The sequence below is a fragment of the Hypanus sabinus genome, chromosome 8 (assembly GCF_030144855.1).
Source record: "Hypanus sabinus isolate sHypSab1 chromosome 8, sHypSab1.hap1, whole genome shotgun sequence".
Taxonomy (NCBI): domain Eukaryota; kingdom Metazoa; phylum Chordata; class Chondrichthyes; order Myliobatiformes; family Dasyatidae; genus Hypanus; species Hypanus sabinus.
The window spans coordinates 144,231,980-144,258,053 of record NC_082713.1 but is presented as its reverse complement, the minus strand read 5'-3'; the positions used below and the strand labels follow the sequence as shown (position 1 = coordinate 144,258,053).

General features: G+C 37.8%; 1 protein-coding gene and 1 non-coding gene across 5 annotated transcripts in view; both read right to left on the bottom strand.

Moving 5' to 3' along the window:
* The window catches only part of arfgap2 (ADP-ribosylation factor GTPase activating protein 2), a 59,656-nt gene that overhangs the window by 18,835 nt on the left and 14,747 nt on the right, over positions 1-26,074 (bottom strand). For 3 of the 4 annotated variants that reach the window (XM_059978096.1, XM_059978098.1, XM_059978095.1), the window contains exons 2-10: positions 17,774-17,892; positions 16,601-16,673; positions 15,469-15,600; positions 12,520-12,597; positions 11,022-11,112; positions 8,570-8,629; positions 7,370-7,414; positions 6,259-6,311; positions 3,421-3,566 (exon numbers count right to left, since the gene is read on the bottom strand). In XM_059978096.1, coding sequence (XP_059834079.1) covers positions 3,421-3,566; positions 6,259-6,311; positions 7,370-7,414; positions 8,570-8,629; positions 11,022-11,112; positions 12,520-12,597; positions 15,469-15,600; positions 16,601-16,673; positions 17,774-17,892 — 797 coding nt within the window. The remainder of the gene's footprint in view (positions 1-3,420; positions 3,567-6,258; positions 6,312-7,369; positions 7,415-8,569; positions 8,630-11,021; positions 11,113-12,519; positions 12,598-15,468; positions 15,601-16,600; positions 16,674-17,773; positions 17,893-26,074) is intronic. The other variant, XM_059978097.1, reaches the window with a different exon arrangement.
* LOC132398761 (U6 spliceosomal RNA) lies at positions 19,518-19,624 on the bottom strand. The gene has a single exon (XR_009513790.1). It is a non-coding gene; the product is annotated as a U6 spliceosomal RNA (small nuclear RNA).

The window sequence follows — 26,074 nt, the reverse complement described above, 5'->3', positions numbered from 1 at the left end:
GTCCCAGAACAGATCCCTAGACACTCCACTGGTCACCGACCTCCATGCAGAATATGATCCGTCTACAACCACTCTTTGCCTTCTCTGGGCAAGCCAGTTCTGGATCACAAAGCAATGTCCCCTTGGATCCCATGCCTCCTTACTTTCCCAATAAGCCTTGCATGGTGTACCTTATCAAATGCCTTGCTGAAATCCATATACACTACATCTACTGCTCTTCTTTCATCAATGTGTTTAGTCACATCCTCAAAAAATTCAATCAGGCTCGTAAGGCACGACCTGCCCTTGGCAAAGCCATGCTGACTATTCCTAATCATATTATACCTCTCCAAATGTTCATAAGTCCTGCCTCTCAGGATCTTTTCCATCAACTTAGGTAAGACTGAGGTAAGACTCACTGGTCTATAATTTCCTGGGCTATCTCTACTCCCTTTCTTGAATAAAGGAACAACATCCGCAACCCTCCAATCCTTCGGAACCTCTCCCATCCCCATTGATGATGCAAAGATCATCGCCAGAGGCTCAGCAATCTCCTCCCTTGCCTCCCACAGTAGCCTGGGGTACATCCCATCCAATCCTGGCGACTTATCCAACGATGCTTTCCAAAAGCTCTAGTACATCCTTTCTTAATATCTACATGCTCAAGCTTTTCAGTCTGCTACGTCATCACTACAATCACCAAGTTCCCTTTCCATAGTGAATACTGAAGTATTCATTAAGTACCTCTGCTATTTCCTCCAGATCTATACATACTTTCCCACTGTCACACTTAATAGGTCCTATTCTTTCACATTTTATCCTCTTGCTCTTCACATACTTGTAGAATGCCTTGGTGTTATCCTTAATCCTGCCCGCCAAGGCCTTTTCATGGCCCCTTCTGGCTCTCCTAATTTCCTTCTTAAGCTCCTTCTTATTAGCCTTATAACCTTCTAGATTGCTAACATTAACTAACTCTCTGAACCTTCTGTAAGCTTTTCTTTTCTTCTTGACTAGATTTATCACAGCCTTTGTACACCACGGTTCCTGTATCCTACCACAACTTCCCTGTTTCATTGGAATGTACCTATACAGAACTCCACACAAATATCCCCTGAACATTTGCTACATTTCTTCCATACTTTTCCGAGTGCATCCGTTCCAATTCAAGCCTCCAATTTCCTGTGTGATAGCCTCATAATTCCCCTTACTCTAATTAAACACTTTTCTAACTTGTCTGTTCCTATCTCTCTCCAATGCTATTGTAAAGGAGATAGAATTATGATCACTGTATCCAAAATGCTCTCCCACTGAGATCTGACACCCGACCAGGTTCATTTCCCAATACAAGAATCAAATGCAGCCTCTCCTCTTGTAGGCTTATCTACATATCGTGTCAAGAACCCTTCTGGAACACACCTAACAAACCCTACTCCATCTAAACCATTTGCTCTAGGGAGATGCCAATTAAATTTTGGGAAATTAAAATCTCCCATCACGACAACTCTTATTATGACACCTTTCCAGGATCTGTTTCCCTATCTGCTCCTCGATATTCCTGTTATTATGGAGCAGCCTATAAAAAAAAACCCCTTTAAAGTTATTTACCCCTTCCTTTTCCTAACCTCCACCCACAGAGACTCAGTAGACAATCCCTCCATGGCGTCTGACTTTTCTGCAGCCTATCTCTGATCAACAGTGCCCCGTCCCCACCTCTTTTGCCTCCCTCCCTGTCCTTTCTGAAATATCTGAAACCCGGAACTTGAAGTAACCATTCCTATCCTTGAGCCATCCAAGTCCCTGTAATGGCCACCACATCATATCTCCAAGTACTGATCCATGCTGTAAGCTCATTCGCTTTGTTCACAACACTCCTTGCGTTAAAATAGACACATCTCAAACCTTCAGTCTGAGCGCGTCCCTTCCCTATCACCTGCCTATCCTCCCTTCTGCACTGTCTGCAAGCTTTCCCTATTTGTGAGTCAGCTGCCTCTTCCCCAGTCTCTTGAGTTCAGTTCCCACCCCCAACAATTCTGTTTTAAACTCTCCCCAGTAGTAGCCTTAGCAAACCTCCCCGCCAGGATATTGGTCCCCCTGGCATTCAAGTGCAACCTGTCCTTTTTATACAGGTCACACCTGCCCCAAAAGAGGTCCCAATGGTCCAGAAATCTGAATCCCTGTCCCCTGCTCCAATCCCTCAGCCACACGTTTATCCTCCACCTCATTCTATTCCTATTCTCACTGTCATGTGGTACAGGTAATAATCCCAAGATGAGATCAAAGAACGAGATGAGGAGGAATTTCTTCAGCCGGAAGGAGGTGAATCTATGAAATTCACTGCCAGACAACCATGGAGGCCAAGTCATTGGGCATCATTAAAGCAGAGGTTGATAGGTTCTTGAATAGTAAGATGTCAAAAGTTACAGAGAAAAGGCATGAGAATGGGGATGAGAAGAAAATTGAATCAGCCATGACTGAATGGCAGATCAGACCTAATGGGCCAGATGGCTTAATATGTTGTTGTTGTGTTTTATGGCCTTATGATTCCTTCAAGACAACTTCATGTGAAGGGTGCAGGAAAACAAATTACTCCATCTGCACTTGCACTCAAAAGTTTCTAAACTGAAATAATAAGCTGTCCTAGGTTATTAAGGATAACAATTTCAATGAATAACTCATCAAAACAGAAGTGGTCCAGTAAGTGATCTGTGGGGCAGTGTGGTAGAATAGTGGCTAGCACAACACTCTTCAGTACAGGCAACCGGTGTTCAATTCCTGTCGCTGCCTGTGAAGTGTTTGTACATTCTCCCCATGACTGCGTTGGTTTTCTCTGGGTGCTCCAGTTTCCACCCAGAGTCCAAAGATGTACTGGTCGGTAGGTTAACTGGTCATTGTAAATTGTCCCGTGATTAGGCTGGGATTAAGTCTGGGATTGCTGGGTGGCACAGCTTGAAAGTCTGGAAAGGCCTATTTCATAATAAACAGTTTTTAAAAAATATCTTGATGGCATCATTCTCTGAAGATGATTCATCTACTGAATATTGAAAGGCCTAGATAGAGTGGACAGAGAGGATCCTTCTTCACTATGGAACCAGAACTAACCCTTAAAAGTTCAAGCTTGTATCAAACAATACTATAACTTCAAGCAAATTTCTTTTCTAGTCATAGCATTCAGTAATCTCTGGCTGTATAAATAGAAAGTGCACAGTAGCTGGTATAGAAAGTACAGTGGTTCAAACGCAAAGAACCACAATAACCATCTTATGTATTGAACTAAATATTCAATTGCATGAGCTAAAGGACAGTCATTAACCATTTATGCTAAAAAAAAACAGTTTAATAAGAAAGCCATGTTGATTTTGATTTCAAACATTAAACATATTGTTGAGTAACTTGTATTATGATAGAAATTGAACATGAAAAGCAAATTCTAACTTTACATACACAGATTCATCCATCTCAAGCTTTTTCTTGTTATTCAAATCTTCTTGTTCTTTCATTCGATCTGCAGCCTGAGCCTGTTTATCTATTTCATTGAAGCTGTGACTCGTTACTTTTTGCGCACCTAAACCAGCCTTCTTAGCACCCAGCTGTTCAAATCAGAGGGAAAAAAGTACAATTAGGAGCACCATACACAATTAAACCTCTTCCTTTCTTTCTGTCAAGTTCACTCCCATTGAATTAATTTAAATAATAGGAGTTTGAGATAGCAATGTGTTTAATGCATTCAAGTACTATCCTGGAAATGAGAAAACGAAACAAAGGATTTACCCTCAATTGATCCAGCTCCTTTCATAGTGACAGAAAGCCGAGAAGAATTAAAACTTACCTAAATTAGGAACACTAACGTCAGTGAACAAATATACACTAAATAGCAATGGGTATATATTAAATGCTTGTTTGCATTACTGATATTGCAGTGGATAATATTTTAAAATATTAAATTATATTCAATGTTTTTTTTCTATTCAATTCTAAATAAAAGTCTAATCCCAAGAAAGAGGCAACAGAGATCAATTAAAGATTAAAAGCTGGTGAGACAAATGTGCAGACTGGCAGATGACAATAAATGCAATTCAGAAGATTCCAACACTAAATTTCATATTTTCTGTAATATTTTTTGAAAGCTCCAAATTCCAGAATAAATTAGGATCCTGATACAGAAAATGTAATGAGAATTTTTTTCTTTGTAAGATGCACATGTAGTTGGTAGTTTTGTCAAAGCTAATGATGTAGCTTTTTGAATATGAATTCTAAGTAAAATAACGTGAAATTTTGAAATTAGCCTCTAAATGATAACAATTGATGATGATTCAGGCTCAGCTACCCATAAAGATCTAATTACTGATCTCCCTTTTCTAGATAAAGCACACGAGGCTCTTGCCTTCATTAATAATGAGGGGTGTTATGGTATAACTTTATAAAACATTAGTGAGGCTGCAACTGAAGTACTGTGTACACTTCTGAGTGTTAGACATCAGGAAAGAGATGGATTGCGTTGGAGAAGTGCAAATAAGATCCACCATGATTTTACATAGAATGGAGAGTTTTAATCTCCTTTGGAATTGGATAGATTGGGTTTGTTTACTCGGAATTGAGGAACTGAGGGGAAGAAGCTGACTGAGGGATACAAGATTATGACAGGCCTATCTAGGGTAGATGAAACTTTTCCCCCACAGTAGAAATGACTAACATTAGAGGACATAGGTTTAAGGCAAGGAGTAAGAGCTTGTTTTCATGTAGAGGCAGAAAGAATCTGAGGTGAAGGTTGGTACTCTCACATCATTTAACAAATTGATAGATCCGCACGAATTGCCAGGGTATAAAAAGGCTCGAGACAAAATGCTGATATAGTGGGTCTAAGGGCATGTTCCTTTACTGCACAATTCTATAGCTTTTCAACTGTACACATAGAAGTTTACAGCTTTTAATTGTTTATTTTGAATTAACATTAATTTAAAATCAATTACACATGTAATTGAGTGGATTCAAATTCAAATAATACACAAAATTCTATTGTTAGTATGACAATAAAATTGGGGCTGCCAATTAATCACTGTTGATGCTCAGTATTTGTACACCCCCTAAAGCTGAGCTCCAGGCTGTTATTGATGCTTTTCACTGAAATATAGAAAAGGATGGGCCTTTCACTCAATAACTGTAAAACAGAGGCCTTCTGCACTACACTGCTCTATACATGTACAGGAGAGCCATGGAAATGTGGATTTCTTCACATATAACGGGAGGCATATCTTAGTGAAAGTAGAAATTCAACATCACCTTCAAATTTTGGTTAACTGAGCAAAAAGCTATTTGAAAATCATGACCTTAGATCTAGAACAAAATAAATGATCGATCAGGCAGTTGTGATTCCCCCCCCCCCCCCCCCCTTTTCGAAATGGTTCTGTGATCTGTACAGCAGGCACCTTAGAGCACACAAAATAGCATTGAAGTTAGCTCTGAAAAATCTTCCAAGTTCACTGGAAGGAAAAGCAGATCAATGTCCGTGTGATTTCCCAGGCCAACATCCCCCCGTATTGCAGCCTCAGTTACACTCAGTCAGGCAAGTTAGGCAACCCAGACAGTTCACATGCTGTTCCCCAGATTCTCATTTCTGAGCTCTGCCACAGGAAAATTACCAGGTGGACAACACAGGAGAATCAAGGATGTGCTCAAAGCTTCCTTGAAGAATACAGCAACCCTTTGCTTTTTCTTAAATCAAAGAAAGAACATTCTGAATCAAGTTAAGAAGGTCGAAGCTATATATTGGGAGCACACAGAAGCCAAGAGCATGCAATGGACCTCCTCACAAACTACACAACCACCAGTCATTCATTCGCCACATTAGTTAAAACATGTGCAGTTTCCATTTTAGCCTCAATCACCATTGCAAGAAACCACGAAACAGAATGGAAGTAAATCAAACACAATGCTAAGGAATTGCCTAGAAAATTAATTGTTCACAGTTAACACAACACAATCACAAATTAAAACATGAATTATTTAAATGCATTACCAAAACTAAAGTTGTAAAAAAAATTCACAATGGCTTCTACAGGAAACTTGCAGTTCAGTACTCTGTCTCAGTCATTGTTCAACATTCATCTTCGTGTACTTCTAGATTTCCACGGTTAACTGGCTGTGTAGAGGTACTGTTTAACAACACCAAATGCTGACAGTTTCAACCTCAAAATAACTGCAAAGTTCAAGTTCTTTTCAAGTACTGATCTCAAATCCAATTAAAGCTAAAACTATACAAAAGGAGTAACTTGAAATACACACCATTTTCTTTGTTGCAGAAGACTTCTTTTTGGTTATGATAGAGGACTTGACATCTGTCAACAAATCCAAATCACAAATTATTATGTTTTTCTATTCACACAGCATTTCTCATGAATGTTAGGCCAAATACATTTATCATATATGATTTAAATGCATTTTCATGCAATAGCAACTATATTGTATGATAAGACAATGCTCAAGGTACAATTACAGATTTACAGGCCCACGTTACTAATAAACTATAAATTTGATAATAAAAGTATTTTGCTCTCTTTAAAAGCTCTATATGCAAGCAATGGCAGCACAGTGTGAATTGGAGAGTGCCCTTAGCCATAAGAAGTGCAAAATTATAGATAAAAATTAAAATAAGCATTTCACCAGTTAGTTTAATGGGAAGATAAAACGATGCAAAAGAATTAAATTAACCCTTTCCAGCCACTCATAATAGCTCAGCTTACAAAGACAAGAGACCTTTCATGTGCCTTATGCTTTTGTAAATGAATTAAGAGAAATAGAAGGATGAGTTAAGGTATTTAATTAAATAATCTAAAGACTAGTAGGAACAAACATATGAGAGTAAAACTATATTTGTAGATGAATATTAGTTTTTCCTTTCTGGTGGAAGCATGGGATTAAATAATGTTCAATATGAAAGATTTTGGAATAGTATTTGCAGTCTAAACAGACACAAGGCACACACAAAGGTATTTAATGGTGAAGATGGGGAAGGGACAACAGAATGGCTGACAAAAGGGAGCAATGACAAGGTAAGCGATTACAACCATAATAAGAAAGAGAGGGAGAGAGAATTTCAAAAAGGAAAGAAGTGAGTAGGTGACCTTCCAACACCCAAATAAAATCATATGCAATGGTTGAAGTGACTAGCACAAGAACATGCAAGCTGGAAAGTGTTAAAATAATCAGTTGATCTTAACTTTTTTCTAAAAATATTGATAAACAATGAAAACAAGTTTATTTAAAGCATTAAGTCTTTGAGGAGTTAAGAAGCTGTTCTCTCCCAATTCGTGGAATTGTGCCCAAGTTCATCTGTGCACTTTGGTTCAGAAATTCGAAGTACCCATTGGTAGATCACAAACACCTTAACAGTCACCTTTGTTAGGTGTGACTCCTGCAGAAACTAAACTCATTGAGTCAGCTAAAATAGGGAAAAACAAATGAGAATTTCTGAGTAACAGCCAAAAATATTTCTTTTCCTCACACTACTATGTACCATACACTCTAAAATATTGCATTTTTCAGTATCAAAAACTTTAAATTACTCTTTAGACAAGATATATTAAACATAAACAAATTCAGCAAGTCTGAGAGTAAAACAAACTTTTCCAAGATGTTGTTAATGTTTTGAGACCAAAAGAAAAACCCAATTTTTACAACCTTCTTTAAGTATCTCCACCCAAGAAAGTCATACATTGAATAAAGGTATTAGTAGGAAGGTCAGTTGTTTTAAACTTGGAAACATTTTTTCTCCCCATTTCAAGGTTCACTATTTTAATCATATTCCAAGAAATCATCTCTATTTCAGTTTAGCTTTTGTTTTTTACCATATTGAGTACATTTTCACTTTAACTTTCATAGCAAAATGCTTTGGGCACGCAAACAAATATTCAGAACTAGACTGCTAAGAAAATAAACAAGAGAAAAACATGTGGAGTGCCATCCAAATGTTTTGTGGCTTGAAGGTTTGCATCAGTCATAGAAATGTAAAAAGTTAACTAAACCTGATATAGGCAAAAATTTAGTTTTGTTTTTCCATAAATTTATTCTATTTTTCATGAGCACTTTTTTTTAAATCCCCAAAGGATACTTCTTTGGTTAATTAAGCTTTGAGGGGATAAAAGGAAATGGTATTGAATATCAATTTCTAATAGCAGTCCTAACAGCTGTACACCATTGTCTAGCATTTCTACTATACTTTTCAGTTTTGACTATTAGAAAAAAGATGGTAAGCTGAATTTGTGGTATGCAGGCACAATGGCCATACTCCACCTCATGTTTGCTCACTATACTTGCCTTGGAAAATCTACAATAGAGAAAAAAATTTCTTCTGAAATCCACAAATTGTAGAGATGTTAGCTAATTTTCTGAAAGGATATCTTTTATGTATCAGAAGATATTTGGCATTTAAGAATACTGCACACTTGATAAATTATCAATAAATACACTTAATTGAAGCTTTTCAAATACATTTTTAACATTACTTTAAAAAGTATACAAATCTAAAGAGCTACACAAATTACCTGCACAAGAATACACTGAAAAAGTACAGTAACGCTAAAGCTAAACAAGGTACCTAATGCTTCCTTAGGAGACACGCTGAGGCAATCAACATTTGGCCCATGCTCTGGCTCACCTTTAAAAGAAAGCATTCATTAACAATCACATTTTCGTGGTTCATAGCTACTAAATGGCTATAGAACAACTACTTTTTGAGATTGGGTTCCAACATTTTCACTTTCTACTCAAAGTTCAAGTATGATATTTTCCCATATAAACAAAAGGTTTTGTGTAAAATTAGGCATTTTAGCTATCAAAAAAGCTCATCAAGAAATGCGTGAACTTTAACTCGCTAAAGAGTAGGAAAACTAAATTCCATAGCTAGTAACATATGCAGATTCAAAGTCATATTTAAAATTTACAACCATTATGCCAATAACATGTAACAACTCCAACATCTGAAATTGAACAGTAATCTGTATCTGCATTTTTATAGTTACAGTGTCTATAAAAACATTCACCCCACCCCCAGAAGTTTTCAGATTTTATTGTTTTACAACATCGAATAACAGTGGATTTAATTTGGCTTTTTTTTGACATTGATCAACAGAAAAGACTCTTTTGTGTCGAAGTGAAAATAGATCTCTACAAAGTGATCTAAATTAATTACAAATATACAACACAAAATAATTGATTGCGTAAGTATTCATCCCATCAAGTCAGTATTTAGGAGCTACACCTTTAGCTGCAATTACAGCCTTGAGTCTGTGTGGATAGGTCTTTATCAGCTTTGCACTTCTGGACACTGAAATTTTTCCCGCATTCTTCTTTATAGAACTGCTTGAGCTCTGTCCGATTGCATGGGGATCGTATGTAAATAGCCCTTTTCATGTGCAGCCACAAATCCTCAATTGGATTGAGATCTGGACTCTGACTCCGCCACTCCAGCTCACTAACTTTGTTGTTTTTAAGCCAGTCCTGTGTACCTTTGGCTTTATACTTGGGTCATTGTCTTGCTGGAAAATAAATCTTCTCCTAAGTCGCAGTACTCTTGAAGACTACATCAGGTTTTTCTCCAGGATTTCCCTGTACTTTGCTGCATTTATTTTACCCTCAAACTTCACAAACCTTCCAGGGATTGTTGCAGTGAAGCATCCCCACAGCATGATGCAGCCACCACTATGCTTCACAGTTATGATGTGCAGTGTTTGGCTTATGCCAAATATAGCGTTTAGTTTGATGGCCAAAAAGATCAATTTTGGTCTCAACAGACCATTGAACCTTCTTCCATCTGACTTCAGAGTCTCCCACATGCTTTCTGGCAAACTAAAGCGAAGAATTCTTAAGAATTTTTTTCAACAGTGGCTTCATCTTTGCCACTCTCCCGTAAAGCTGCGACTGGTGAAACACCGAGGCAATAGTCACAGTCTCTCCCATCTCAGCCATTGAAGCTTGAAACTCATCCAGAATTGTCTAGATCTCTTGGTGACCTCTCTCACTAGTCTCCTTCTTGCACTCAGTTTTTGAGGACGGTCTGCTCTAGGCAGATTTATAGCTGTGCCATATTCTTTCCATTTCTTGATGACTTACAGTAATTGCACTCCAAGGGATATTCAGTGACATGGAAAAAAAGCCAAATTAAATCCACTGTGATTCAATGTTGTAAAACAATAAAACATGAAAATTTCCAAGGGGTGGGGCGAGTGCTTTTTTATAGGCGCTGTACTTAGATCATTCTTAAGACTCCATGAGTAGAAATGTAAATTCACTATGGTTGAAATTCATTGCCAGAACAAATTTTCATCAATGTAAAACATAGTAACTCATTTATACAGATGATTTTTAAACAGTCAATTCTTAACCTTGATATTGTCTTACAGTTCTTAAGTGCATAAGAACCAATACAACTAAATTTTCATAACACACTAATCTTCACCATCAGAAATATAAAAAAAACATTAAAATAGAGTTCTTTCTGGGGGATTTTCTTCACTACGTATCACTGGTGGTGACATTCTGATCGATCACCATAGGTTACACAAAGTACATTCATGATCTTGACTGAATTTCAAGAGGACTAATTCAAGGTCAAGAAAGGAGAAACAGGACCAGTTCAATGTTATAACAAACACAATAGGATTTATTTGCTTCTGTGATAATAGGATGTCATGGGTTATCAAAATATTATTAAAAATGTAACCTCTTTTATCTATTTTTATTTTGAACTTTGTGTTTTCTGGGTGATAAGCTCTTTTGTCCAGCTTAAAAGGATAGTCACACCAAATGCACTGAAGGTGAAGATTAATGTTTTAGAAACTTGTTGGCTCAACAGGCAAATTTAACAAATAAGTACTAAGGCCATACATAACCAAAAGGAAACAGATTTAACTGATTTCACTAACCTAGCCAGAAGAGCAGAAAGGACCCTATAAATTGGTCTCAGTACAGAATTATTTTCACATTTTAAAGAGACTAAAGCCACTGATTCATTATCTCCAACTTTGCCAAAAGACAAATCCAAACCTTACCATTGTTGTCTGCCTGCTGTGTTTTTTCAGAAGAGCTCAATTCTGAAAGGGTGGAGTCAATGATCTGATCTGATGACTTAACACTGGCTGACTGGAATTAAACACAAAGTGCTCATGAAAATCTATTATAGGAAGCCAAATAATTTGTCATAAATAACTCATTCAGGCAATTCTCATTTTAAGATCTTATTTATACATATTTATATATTTGCTTGCATTTATCTGGCTTCAAGATACTCAAAACTTACATTAAAGTGAACCCAAGGTGTTAATCTAAGAAGAATTGTAAACAAGGTGGAAAATTGATTTGTTTTGGAAATGAAGGAACAGAAGCATTGAATAAATCTTGATCAGGTCAATCTACATATCAACTCTTCTTCTTAGGTAGTACCTCAGGGTCTAAAGTGGCTTGTTTCTTTAAGAGGCCTGTGAGTGGCTGAAGCCAGAGATTCTGCCTCAGTGGGGAAGAGGTGCGTGATGGGGTTGAAGGTTTATACAGTTTAGGAGATGGTGCGGAACTTCTGCTAATTAGTCTTGGCTTCTGGGTGATCACCAATTCCATCAAGTTTCTCCATGCCTCCTGAGAAGTTCCTTCTCCATTTTGAGCAGTAATGGCCTGAGATTCCCAAGGGATGCCACATTTTTTCTCCAAAGACATCTTGAGGACAGTTCTGAATCTTTTCCTCTGACCATCTAGTAACCTCTTGCCACGATGGAAGGTCTGTTTCAGGGGCATGGTATTGGGAAAGCAAGTACGACCTACACATTAGATACAATTGAGTGTAATTAGGGCCTTAATGCAACAGGTGTTGCCATGAGAAGACACTGACTTTGCTTGTCTTATGGACTGTGTGAATCTTAAGGATATGTGCTCAGCCCACTGCTCTAAACTCTCTCCACCCACTGTGTGGCTAGGTACAGTGCAAATGCCATCTACAAGTTTGCCAATGGAATACTATTATCTTGAGAATCGATGGTGATGAGGAAATGTACAGGAATGAAATAGATCAGCAGGTTGAATGTGTTGCAACAACAACCTTGCACTCATCATCATTAAGACCAAGAAACTGATTGTGGACTTGAGGAAGGGGAAGTCAATGGAACACACGCCAGTCCTCATTGAGGCTCAGCAGTGGAAAAGGTGAGCAATTTCAAATTCATTGATAGATCTCAAGATCTGTTCTGGGCCCAACACATTGATGCAATTAAGAAGGTGGCACATCAACGGCTATATATCATTAGAAGTTTGAGGAGATTTGGTATGATCCTTGCAAATTTCTACAGATGTACCGTGGAGAGCGTTCTAACTGGTTGCATCACTGCCTGGTAAGTATGAAGGGGTCACTTCAGAGGATCGGAAACATGCTACAGATGGTTGTAAACTCAGCCAGCTCCATCATGGGCACTAGCCTCTTCACCAGTAAGGCCATCTTCAAAAGGCAACACCTCAAAAATGTGGCATCCTTCAGTGCAGACCCCCACTCTTCACATAACTTACTGTAGTGTGTGAGGCAAAGAAATCTTCATCTTTATTCTGAGGAGATAAAGGTGGATTTCCAAAATCATCGATCCACAGCTAAATCACATAAGTGAAAAAGAAACTTTGATTAATTATACATTCAAATCCCTCATGACTCTTAATTACAATGACATTTTCCTCCCAATTTTCCAGCTTTGACAGTTTTCCTTGTTCAGGAACCAGTCTTCATAAATTCATTCTGATTCATTTTAAAATAAAATCAGAAAATTATTAAAATATACTGCAGGCAAGTCAACAACTATAAAGATAGATTACATTATTATGGAATAGCCTGGAATAATTGTATTCTGAAAGATAAACAAGCATTTTAGCTTAAAAGAGAAAAAAAAAACAAGTTAAATTGAGGGAAACCACTTGTAATTCCTGAAAACTAATTACAACGAGCTGATCATCTTTCAGGTGATCTGAGACGTTACATTCTAAATACCCACAGTTATAGTTAAAGTGCATAATTTGCAGCCAGTTTAACTCAACATAAAATCAAGTTCCACCATACTGTCAAAATTTGAAGTATAAATCTAGAGGTGTGTTAAGGCCCATCTAACTCCAAATTAAAATACAGGCAACCCTCAGGTTATACAGAATTCTGTTCCTGAGAACAGTTCATAACCTGAACTATATGTAAATCAGAAATGAACAAAGAGTGGCCGCCAGCCAGCCTCACTGATTCAGAGTGAGTCTGCTCAACATTCCCATCTCTGCTCAGTTCAAATGCTGAAATTAGTTACTTTTTTTTTGGGGGGGGGGGGGGTGCTCTCCCTAACACTCATTCATGTGCATGGGCTGTCCATACAGTGGTTGTTCGTAACACTTGTAGAGACTTCTTGGAGGCTCTATTCTCAGACCACTTTATTTTGACATCAGCCTCCTCCTTTACTCTCTGTATACCCAAGACTGTTCACCACCCACAATTCCAGTCTGCTAATTAAATTTGCTGACGACCTTACATTGTTTGGCTTTATCTCAAATAATAATGAGGCAGCCTACAGAGAAGAAGTCATCACCCTGACACGGTGATGTCAAGAAAACAACCTCTCCCTCAATGTCACAAAAACAAAGGAGCTGTTTGTGAACTACATGAAGACTGGAGACAGGCTAATCCCTATTGACATCAACTTTAATTTCCTCAGCATACACATCACCGAGGATCTCATGTGATCTACGCATACCGGCCGAGTGGTGAAAAAAGCACAACAGCTCCTCTTTCACCTCAGATGGTTGAAGAAGCTTGGCATGAGTCCCCAGATCCTAAGGACTTTCAACAGGGGCACAACTGAGAGCATCCTGACTGGATGCATCACTGCCTGATATGGGAACTGTACTTACCTCAATCACAGGACTCTGCAGAGAGTGATGCGGACAGCCCAGCACATCTGTAATGTGAACTCCCATCATTCAGGACACTTACAGAAACAGATGCATAAAAAGGGCCCTAAGGATCACTGGGGACCTGAGTCACCCCAACCACAAACTGTTCCAGTCGCTACCATCCAGGAAACAGTATCGCAGCATTAAAGCCAGAACCAACAGGCTCCAGAACAGCTGCTTTTACCAGGCCAACAGACTGCTTAATTCATTTGCTTGCAACACTGTGTGTCATACAGAGCAGTCAGCAGCACTGGGGCTCCACAGGGGACTGTCCTGTCTCCCTTTCTCTTCACCCCTTACACCTCGGACTTCAACTACTGCACAGAGTCTTGCCACCTTCATGTTTTCTGATGACTCTGCCATAGTTGGATGCATCAGCAAGGGAGATGAGGCGGAGTACAGGGCCACGGTGGGAAACTTTGTCACATGGCGTGAGCAGAATCATCTGCAGCTTAACATGAAAAAGACTAAGGAGTTGGTGGCGGACCTGAGGAGGGCTAAGGCACCAGTGACCCCGTTTCCATCCAAGGGGTCAGTGTGGACATGGTGGAGGATTACAAATACCTGGGGATACGAATTGACAATAAACTGGACTGGTCAAAGAACACGGAGGCTGTCTACAAGAAGGGGCAGAGCCGTCTCTATTTCCTGAGGAGACTGAGGTCCTTTAACATCTGCCGGACGACGCTGAGGACATTCGAGTCTGTGGTGGCCAGTGCTATCATGTTTGCTGTTCTGTGCTGGGGCAGCAGGCTGAGGGTAGCAGACACCAATAGAATCAACAAACTCATTCGTAAAGCCAGTGATGTTGTGGGGGCTGAAACTGGACTCTCTGACGGTGGTGTCTGAAAAGAGGATGCTGTCCAAGTTGCATGCCATCTTGGACAATGTCTCCCACCCACTCCATAACGTACTGGTTAGGCACAGGAGTACACTCAGCCAGAGAATCATTCCACTGAGATAGGAAGTCATTCCTGCCTATAGCTATCAAACTTTACAACTCCTCCCTCGGAGTGTCAGACACCCTGAGCCAATAGGCTGGTCCTGGACTTGATTCCACCTGGCATAATTTACCTATTATTATTTAATTATTTATGGTTTTATATTGCTATATTTCTACACTATTCTTGGTTGGTGCAACAGTAACGAAACCCAATTTCCTGTCTGTCTGTACAATTGTATTTCTATGCTATATTGACTGTCCAGTTGTACATACTATTTATTACAAATTACTATAAATTGTACATTTAGACAGAGACATAATGTAAAGGGTTTTACTCACATATGTGAAGGATGTAAGAAATAAAGTCAACTCAATTGAGTGTAAATTTGATGTACTTTAAGAACCTTGCTTACAAATTGCTAAGAAAATCCAATATTTAAACACTCTACCTTGTCTGACATTGTTACGAGGAAAAAAATGAGGAACTTGTTAAAAGATTTTTTTTAAGTGAAACAATTATCCTAACTGGAATGGTCATACTTGAACACTCTTTAGTAAAAATATCTCACACTTAAAATCACATTTATCAAGCTTACCTCCGTTCCAAATTTTCTTGTTGTGGCAACTGCCAGTGTTCTGAGTTTCTCTCTGTAAAGTACGGCAGCACGGCTATTGTATTTTGCATTGGTGTCATTAGTGCTGCAACCATGTTGACAGAAGAAAGCATGCTATTGAAAGGAAATTAAATGTTATTCTTCCTCGTGTAATCTGAAGGTAGTGGAAGTTAAAGGGACAAGATATGTACAGACTTTATTTTCCAAAGCACTTAGTAGCTTTCATGCAAGCATTTCTGCAGCTTGTAATTACATAAAGCAGAATCACTGAAAGTTAATGCCATGCTCCTTAGCTTGAGAAAATACAAAAGGTATTGCAAGTTAAAAATATTCAAAGCTTATTGGATTGAATACTGCTTAGAGCGTTATAAAATGAAAGACACTTCTTCAGCTGAACAAAATTTACTGTACTTTCACACCTTGTATTTTAGTTCTCATGATTTGTTTATGCAATTAAGCATGCAAGAAACACTATCAGCATACAAAATTATCACTTGTGTTTCAGACATGTATCCTTAATGGGCGGTAAAATTTTCAAACACTGCATAAAGAACCCTGTAGAACAACAATCTATTTTGCTGTTTTGGTTGTGTTCCGTGTGATTTGATGGTGGTACTGCATGACCATAGAAATGCAACTTAAGAACCTGGCCATCACAATTAACATACAATCCGTTCATAAACTGATGATGATCTAGTTCCAGAGGTTTTCCATGTGTTAGTCAAATAATGTCCGACTCCTTATAGTTAAAAAAAATAAAACTAGTTAGGCATTATCTGCAGAGACTTAAAAAATGAATATTTCAGATCAATGTTCATTATTGACTAAAACATTAATTGTTCCTACTTCCACAGCAGTTACCTGACCTACTAAGTTTTCCAGGATTTTATTTTTATTTCATATTCTGACCATCTGCAGTTTGTTTTTGCTTTTGTGAATACTCATAATTATATCTACACTACTTAATTAACTTCTTCCCTCTACAAAGGGATTAAAAACACACTTCAGGTTAAACAATTTTGTGTGTTACTTTTTTCATAAAATAAAAAAAATTGCAAAAGTTCACTAAATTGACCCCAATTGCCAATTAGAACGACTGGCAGAATTTACTTACAGCATTTGCATTTCCACCAACTTGCATACATCTCAGTTGAAACCAGGACCAATTAGAATCCAATTCAGTGGACCTGCAGGAACAATCAGAATAGGAAAAACTTCAAGGTTGCTGAGAAATGGCTTTTCCACCATTCTTTGTTAAAATCATCAGCTGTGATCACTGAGTTCCTATGTGAAAGTTTATAAATATAAACATTCTGTTCTCCAATTTTAGAAAACAAAAGCAACATTATTATGTAAAATTATCAGACTGCGCATCCATACAGAGATTAAAAATCTGTTATTAAATAAAAAGTGAATGCACCCATGAACAAAACAAACTAGTTGCAAGTTTTATGTGAAGATTTTCATTCCAGGCGTGGAAGATTGTACCACAGGCTTTCCCCAATTTAGGCCATCATGTTCCACATAATTAAATCCTACTGACATCTTTGGTCTTTATATTCTTCTATGATTTCATCATATAATAATAATAAAAGATTATTTCAGACATTGAATCATATTCTATTTTTAATAACTGATAATTCCATCAGTTTAATAACTAATAATTCAAATATTCCCTCAGGGGGATATTTCTACACTTTGCTCTTGACTCTTACACAAATGTTTGCTCAGTATAGAAACAAAATATATTTAAAATATGGTTAAATACTAATAGATTACATTGTTTCCTTTAAAAGAACCATTAATTTATATGTAAAATTCAGAGGTTGAGGAATATTCTTACATTTCTAAATCATAAGCTCCCATATCTGATAGTTAATCTGATTCCTCAACATCAACTTCTGCCATCAAAACTCTAATTCATTATTACCTGCATACCTTCAAATGAAACTTCAAAAATGCTATCATTATAAGCACCTATTATGCTCAAATGTATCAAAAACATTACAACAGATATTTATCCAGAATTGTGCAAATCCATATTCTCATGCATAGAACATTAAGAAAAAATTTACTAAATTTCAAAGTTACCTACTCAAGTTTTTTAATGCTTTTGAGTAATAACTGAAATTTTACCAATAATAAAGGAGATACAATTTTTTCAACCTTTTTTGCAAATATTTGACTGTAAAGCATTTTACTTGTACACTAGTACACTCAGGTAGCCCTAAGAGACTTAGACATTTTTATATATTTAGCATTATGTTCATCTTGAAAGCTACAGTACCTGATGAAACTTAAATGAACACCAAGCGATCGATGCGTCCCAGAGCAGTCAATACACAGAAAAACACCATAGGAAATACTCGCCCAGCTAGGATTCTTCGCTGAACAGTCAAAGCATGCCTGCAAAGTTGAATTTAAGCCAATTATTAACCATTGGTCTTTAGGCTACTTTGTACTCTAATCAGTTACAACAAGCCTCTGACGCTCCACTCATTGTGCGCACGAAAAAATTCACATCACCTTTGGTTCTTTTTTATCAGTAACTAAAATCCCTCATATTCCCATCTTATTAAAGGTTGCCCCGGGGTTGCTCAATGTATTCAAATCTGGCGTATGTTAGAAGTAATTACACTTGTGTAATCAACACAAGTATAATTACTTCTAACATATACCTTATTCCAACTGCAAACAAATTGTGATGTCACAAGCATATACGAAAAAACCCGCCCCCAAAACGTAATAACATACAATGCAACATGTAACATACATGGTGAACTTAACCCTTGTTGTCTGGGTGAAAGGAGTCCCTACAATATATTACTAAATGCAGTAGCCCAAGTACTAATCCTTGGGGAACTCCACAGTGTATTTGTAACCAATCTGAAAAACATTTCATTATAACAGTCTGCTTTCGGCAACTTAGCATGAATTGAAAATTTGCTATTTATTGCTCCTTTTTCTCCTTTAATCTAGACTTAATTTTGTCCTTGATTTTTGTTTCTAGAATTTACCCCCCCACCAAAACTGACCGTTTTTTAATTACTGGGTTTACCCTTGCTATCTTTTTTTAGCAGAGGTGCAATATTCGTAATTTTCCAGTCAATAAGCACTTCCAGTGCAAATATAGATGGTTGGAACAATATGGTCTGCAATTTTCTCTGTTACTCTCAGTAGCTTGAGATATAATCTGACATTAGAGAGGGTTCAGAGAAGATTCACAAGAATGATTCCAGGAATGAAAGAGTTACTGTATGAGGAATGTCTGGCAGCTCTTGGGCTGTATTCCCTGGAGTTCAGGAGAATGAGGGGGGATCTCATAGAAACATTCCGAATGTTAAAAGGCCTGAACAGATCAGATATCGCTAAGGTATTTCCCATGGTAGGGGATTCTAGGACAAGAGGGCACAACTTCAGGATTGAAGGACATCCTTTTAGAACTGAGATGCAGAGAAATTACAGTCAGAGGGTGGTAAATCTGTGGAATGTGTTGCCACGAGAGGCTGTGGAGGCCAGGTCATTGGGTATTTAAGGCAGAGATAGAGAGGTTCTTGATTAGCCAGGGCATCAAAGGGTATGGGGTGAAGGCAGGGGAGTGGGGATGACAAGTAGTATTGGATCAGCCCATGATTGAATAGCAGAGCAGGCTTCTTGGGCCGAATGGCCTACTTCTGCTCCTATATCTTATGGTCGTTTGACTTAACAAGGCAATTATGCAGCCAGTCTTTAATATCCTCTATCACTTACAGCCCATAATAACAGCTCTCTTTGCAAGACAAGTGTAATGTAATGTATTAATTTAATACTTTAGCCACATTCTTTGACTCTATGAGTAGATTTCCCTATTGGTATGAGTTACTTCATCCCCTCTGGAAATCCAAGTGAATCTTTCTTTTTCAATCTTTTTATTATTATTATTAATATCAACAAAATAAAATTGATACATAGATAATGGGATTACAAACATACACATTTCAACTGAACATGAAAGAATACATAAGCAATGGTTACAGTATAATTTTTTTTCCTAAAATATGGAACGCTTCACGAATTTGCGTGTCATCCTTGCGCAGGGGCCATGCTAATCTTCTCTGTATCGTTCCAATTTTAATACATGTGCTGCCGAAGTGAACACGAAACCCGTGAGTCTACAAATCTTAAACATGCTAGTTGCTTTTCACAAGCTGTTTCCAGAATGTGCACTAATTTCAGATTCCTCATAGAATTCAGAAATGGAAAATTAATTTGTGATAACTTCATGAAGACAAGGAAAGACATAATGCAAGATTTGCTACATTTCTAACAATTTCTATTTTTTGAACTAATTTAATTAAACATATTTTTAAAACATTCTTAAATATTCCATGGGTTTTCGATTTTAAATAATTTGTAAAATTATTTGCTTAATTTTAACTATTTTTGAATAGATACAAATATTCCTGAATGTCTTTAACTGCCTTGTGGGGAAAGCTTGCTCTATGACTGTTCAATCATCCCAACTTGTTGCCATACAAAACTCTGCCATTGAGCAGCAGTCAGACTTAGTAGAGCAAATCAATAAAAGCAACTCTGTAAAGGGTACTTTCCTACTTATCATATGAATCAGCTGTAAGCAAAGGTGGCTCACAGATGAAAGGCAATTGTGCACGACTGTGCCAGTGCTTCACCCAAAAGAAAAACCTGCTTCATTTAGAAGCATCATAGTTAAATTACATAAAAGTGATTTCTATGTAATATTTAATATATTACCTTATGTATTTTGCTGTATTCAACTTAAATCAAAACATGACATCTTATATATGGTTACTGATCCACTAACAGTGCCCAAATACTAGAACCCATTAAGTGCAAAGTTCAAAATACATTAATGATCAAAGTGTGTATACATTATACAACCTTGAGATTCATTTCCTAACAGGAAGCCACAAAACAGAGAAACACTAAAACAAAACCCCATAAATGAAAAAAAAAACTAACATTCAATGTGCAGAGAATAAAAAACACATCATGTCCATAAGAAAATAAAATACCCCATAAAAGACTGTCGAACACCCAATGTGCATTGAGAAAAAATCACGCAAAGAGTAACTGCAAGCAAGTAGCTTTTCGGAACTGAAGTCTGCGACCCATAGTTCAGCACACAGCCAAGTACACACTGTAGTGCAGTGACCTTAATTGGCCTGTACCTCACCTCAGGCCCCAATACCTTGACCTTTTCAATTTGGCCCAGTGTTTAACTCTCCATCCAAACATCATGCTTTGCCGCTTCAAGCACTGATCTCAATCAGCTCACTCCTCGCCACTTTGACTTTTTCAACCTGGCCCGGCACATAAATCTTTGTCGGAACAGTGGGTTCTGCTGCTTGGATATGCGGAACTTCGCTGCCCTCAATTTGGTCAATAAATCTCCATCCGAACACCATGTTCAGGTGCATCGGTATGCTCTGGAGCTTGGACCCCGTGGCTTTGTTTCAGCTGTGTTAAACCTTTCACACTCTTGGCAATGGGCCTGCTACCTCACCTTGCCTTGCCTTAGCTCTGCCACATCAAATTGCCTCTAAGTCCAAAGGGAAGATACAGACTATTACAGTCAGCCCTCCTTATCTGCAGATTCTGCATCCATGGATTCAACCAACCGCGGATCGGGAAAACCCGGAAGTTCTCTCTCCAGCATTCGTTGTTTGAGCATGTACAGACTATTTTTTCCTTGTCATTATTCCCTAAACAATACAGTATAATAACTATTTACATAGCATTTACATTGTATTAAGTATTATAAGTAATCTAGAGATGACTTAAAAGTACAGGCCGTCCCCGGGTTACGAACAAGTTCCATTCCTGAATCCATCTTTAAGTCAGATTTTAAGTCGGAACAGGTACATCCGGTATTATTAGTCAAATGTTTGTCTTAGGATATAGTACATATTTTACCTTTCTATGCATATAAAACACTTGAGAAGCATACGTATTTCAATAATTAAACCACTGCGTTGCTTAGTAATAATTGTAGCTTTCATCAGGGCAGGGTCTTTCACATGCTCCATTAAAATTGTTCCGATTGTTGACCGACTGTAGTCTAAGACTTTTCCAATGACCGATGGCGTTTCACCTCTTTCCGATCGCTTTATTTCTTCCACCTTATTTTCAATCGTGATCGTGATTATTATTGTGAACAAAAACAATGTGGATTCAGAGCTGCACGGCAGGTCCTAATGTCCACTGTACTGAGACAGGTTAAATAAGGTCCAGGGTTCCACTGGGTCCTAAAGACCACCACACTGAGACAGGTTAAATAAGGAACTTGAGCATCCGCGTTTTTTGGTATCCGTGGGGGGTCTTGGAACCAATCCCCAGCAGATAAGGAGGGCCGTGTACTTGCAATGATCATTTGCCAGAAAAAGTGTGGATAACAAAGTGTTTAGTTGCTATTCTTGTTTCATTGGTCACTAGCCAGAAGTCACTGAGGTTCACCTGCGCCATCTTAAACCAGAAGTACGATTTTGTTAATTTTCAAACTGCTAGTTCTGAGATACAAAATGTAGACAGTGGGTTCAGCACAGAAAACTGGAAAAAAAGACACAAGCCATAAAGCAATGGCATACTTTTATATTGGCTTCTTAAACAAAAGTTGTCTTTAATTCTCTCTCGATTTAAACATCAAGGTCAAAGCAGATGATTTACACTTTTAATGCCACTGTTACTTTGCATATAGAGTACTGTGCATTATATTGTTGAATATACTCTCTTCATCGTAAAACAGCCTGCATTTGGGCAACTCCTCTCCAAAATTGTCGTCAATTGCAAACACATAATTATACATTAAACAACACAGTAGAGCTATGGATCAAAACAAAAATATCAAAACATTGGAGAAAACAGCAGAAAAAAATAATAAAAATAGAATTAAGCTCAGACTAACTTTATTGGTACCACTGACTGAAATAATTTAACTGTTAACTGCTTGAAAAGTTCTTTTGTGAGCATATAAGATATTTAATCATATAACTCTCATGTTATGGCTTCTGTTTTTTTGTGCATGTCACTTTTATTATGCAAAACATATTTTAATTTTCTTGGTAGATCTCCAATGATCCAGAATACTGAATAATGAAACCTAGTTTCAAGAAGTGAATTTTATACTTGCAGACAGCTCAGAGACCAATAAACATTTATTTTCCATTTGTACGCATAAAATGTTATAATTTTCAAAACTAATTAAATATTTTCAACAGTTCTTATTTTCACCTTCAAGGTCCTAATGATCTTGGCTAGTTCTGTAAATTTCTACCTACATTACCATCCCTCCTGGACTTCCTCTAACCCATTTTTACAAGATTGGCTTCATATCCATCAAATCCTCCTTTCACACTACCATTACAATTTTTACCTTCACTTATCAACATTTAACACTTCAGTTTTTTGTCCCAATCCTTCTTTGGAACCATTATTATACAAAGCTCTCCAAACACTCAATTAATTTAAAGTTCACTTTGCTCATATTCGTGGCAAATTTCTGCAGCATTCAATACATTCATCAGGGCTATCTTGCCAATTATGGTGACGACATAGTTGCCAATAATGGATAACACTGTCACCTCAACCTCTATGCCCATCCCAACACAAGAGGTAAAACCATGATTAGGGCTGTTCTGTGAAACTGTATCTGACCATAGATCTTGAACCAGTTCTAGAAACAACCTCCAGGGTTTCTTGCACAGTCAGCAAGTCAAGGTTGCTTATTTTAATAATCCATGAATTCTTTCAAATTTTGCAGTAGATTTTCTCTGGATATTGGGTTGCACAATTAAAAGGGAATGATCCAATGAAGTAATCTATTTTTTGTAAAGAGCTGTTCAAACTTCCATGCCTGCCTTGGTGACTATGCATTCAAAGACCAAAAGTCATCTGCTGGGTTGATAACAGATTTGCTTTTGCAAGCGTACGATGATGCATGCACATGCTTATCCATTTCAGTTATCTTGATTCTAGGTAAAACCGATGACTGTACTTAAGCGCAGACCAACTCGTAATTAATAAGTGTGCTGACACCAAACCCAACATTTTAAGTATACCTGACTGGGTTCTGTTAGGGATCGTTATTTGGGGGTAGGGTGAATGGTCTTGGAAAGCATAGTTATGGATTAACCAGAATAAAAACTAGTCTGTGGGAAATAAAAACTACACAATTTAATTTCCAACTGACACTTTGTGGCTTTCTGTCCCATTGAAACTACATAAGGAATGACAATAGATGAATGTTCCTGCTATTAGCAAATTGTTAAAGGAGTATCTCTTGTTAAGGCACAGATCAAGACTATTTTGTCACTCAACCTTCTGGTTATTTGTATATTCATGGCACCAACCTTCAACAAAATATATATTCTGAGGGTTTACAGTACGTACTCAGAGGCTTTTGGAACAGATACCAGGACTGAATATTCAAAGGGGATCTGCTAGTTAGGTAGGATGTGCTACCATTGTGAATATGTAATTCTGTAAATTTGCCTAACTATATTCAAACTGTTAAATGTTAAAGTGTTAAAGTTAAAGTTTAGTAGGTGATCATAGCTATTTAAACTGTAGTTAACTGTTATCTTTTGTACTGCAGTATAAAACATCCTGTCAGGAGAATAAGGCTACGTCCACACTAGCCCGGATAATTTTGAAAATGCTGGTTTCGCTTAAAAATGATAGACGACCACGCCAAGCGTTTTTGAAAATACCTCTGTCCACATTAAAGTGGGTATTTGGGCGAATCTCCTCTTACTGGGCATGCGCAGGACTTATCAACAGAAAACAAGCGACATGTTTGGTGTCGAATCTCGCTATGAAAGTGCGTGTTTATGCAGTTACAGACTAGAAAAACTTGAAAGGAAATTGCCAAATGACGGACAGCTGTTGGCTCTCACACAGGAGGACTTAAAAGTTAAAAAAACACAAATACTGGAGCGTTTGGAGGAAATCAACAGGGAGTTCACGGACAGTATGACCCTGCTGACGATGAACATTGAAAAACTGGGTTACTCTGATACATTAATAAAGCACCTTGTATAAAACATGTCTGCATCAGTGTTATTTTGTATTTCCATACAATGCTACATCAGGCTGTTACACATCTATTGTCAGACAAGTACTTGCATAAATAGGTAAACCACCTTCATACAAGCAAGGACAGAAAACAGGGCAAAGTGAGTATACTTATTTATTCAGTAAGTTATGGGTCAAAGAGTTTGGTGAGTACATTTCTAACTCTTCTGGCTTCAGTCTCATTGCTGTCTCTCTTGAAATTGTTAGGTTGTGTGGGGGTTGCGTTCAAGAAAACAATGAAATGCCGTGCTGCCGCCACCATCTGTTCTGGCACATCATGACAGTGTTTTAAAAAATCTCTGGTTACCCTGTCCACACTACTCTGCCCAATCGGTGTTTTCAAATTTACACTCTCTGGAGGGCGTTTTAGAAAAGCTCCATTTTCAGGGGAGTGAAATGCTGTTTCAGTGTGGATGGAGGGTCAAAACAAAGAGAAAAAGCTTCGGTTACAGACTTATCCGGTCTAATGTGGATTCTCTTGGGCTCTTGTTCCTAGTGATTTACATACAAGGGACCAGCTATCAGACATTATTGAGCAATTAATGAGACAGGCCGCCATTTGCAAGAAGTAGTTAGTGACCATTCGGGACGCTAGAGGGGTGCGTGTCTGTTCATTAGGGAGCGTTAGTGTTAGTGTTTGTGTATTATGTATAGGATTGAAACTTTGGGGTTACAAAATGGAAGGGAAAATCCTTTCGTTAAAGCACATGTCCTCTAATCCAGGATTAGTAAACCTCTTCTGCACCCTCTCCAAAACCTCAACATCTTCCCTGCAATAGGGAGACCAGAAATGCATGCAATAAATACTCCATATGTGGCTTAATTAGAGTTTTATAAAGCTGCAAGATTATTTTCTAACTTTTGAACTCAGTGCCTCAACTAATAAAGGCAAGCATGCCACATGCCTTCTTAACCACCCTTTCATCCTGCATAGCGACTTTAAGGGAGCTATGAACTTGAATCCCAAGATCCCTCTGCTCAGCAAACATTGTTAAGGTGTTGGGATATTCTACCATTATGAATGTGTAACTCTGTAAATTTATCTGACTATATTCAAAATGTTCATGTTAAGTAGGTGATTATAGCAACTGAGTCCAATCCTAACCTTCCTCCAGCAGCAGCAAGAGGGAGAGGGAGACTAGTCAAATAGATGTTCAGAAATTCGAAGATTCAGACAGCGCAGAACACCCGCTCGCCTTCTGCTCTTGTCCTCATTCATTTCAATTTTGCTCAATGCTTTAATCAGCGTGTTAGTGGAGAATTGGAGTCAATCACAGGTTTGCGCTCAGCCATTACGCACACTATGTTCTCAACCTCACATGCAAGCACATGCCAAATTTCCTAAGAGATAGCAAAAGCACCGGATTGCTCAGTTGTTCCAAAAACACATTATCAAAATCTAAATTACAGGTTCCAATCACACACAGATTAGTAAAAGTTTATTTAAAAGAAGTAGTTGTTCCTTGAACTGTCTGCAGGACTTGCCATTAGTCGCATT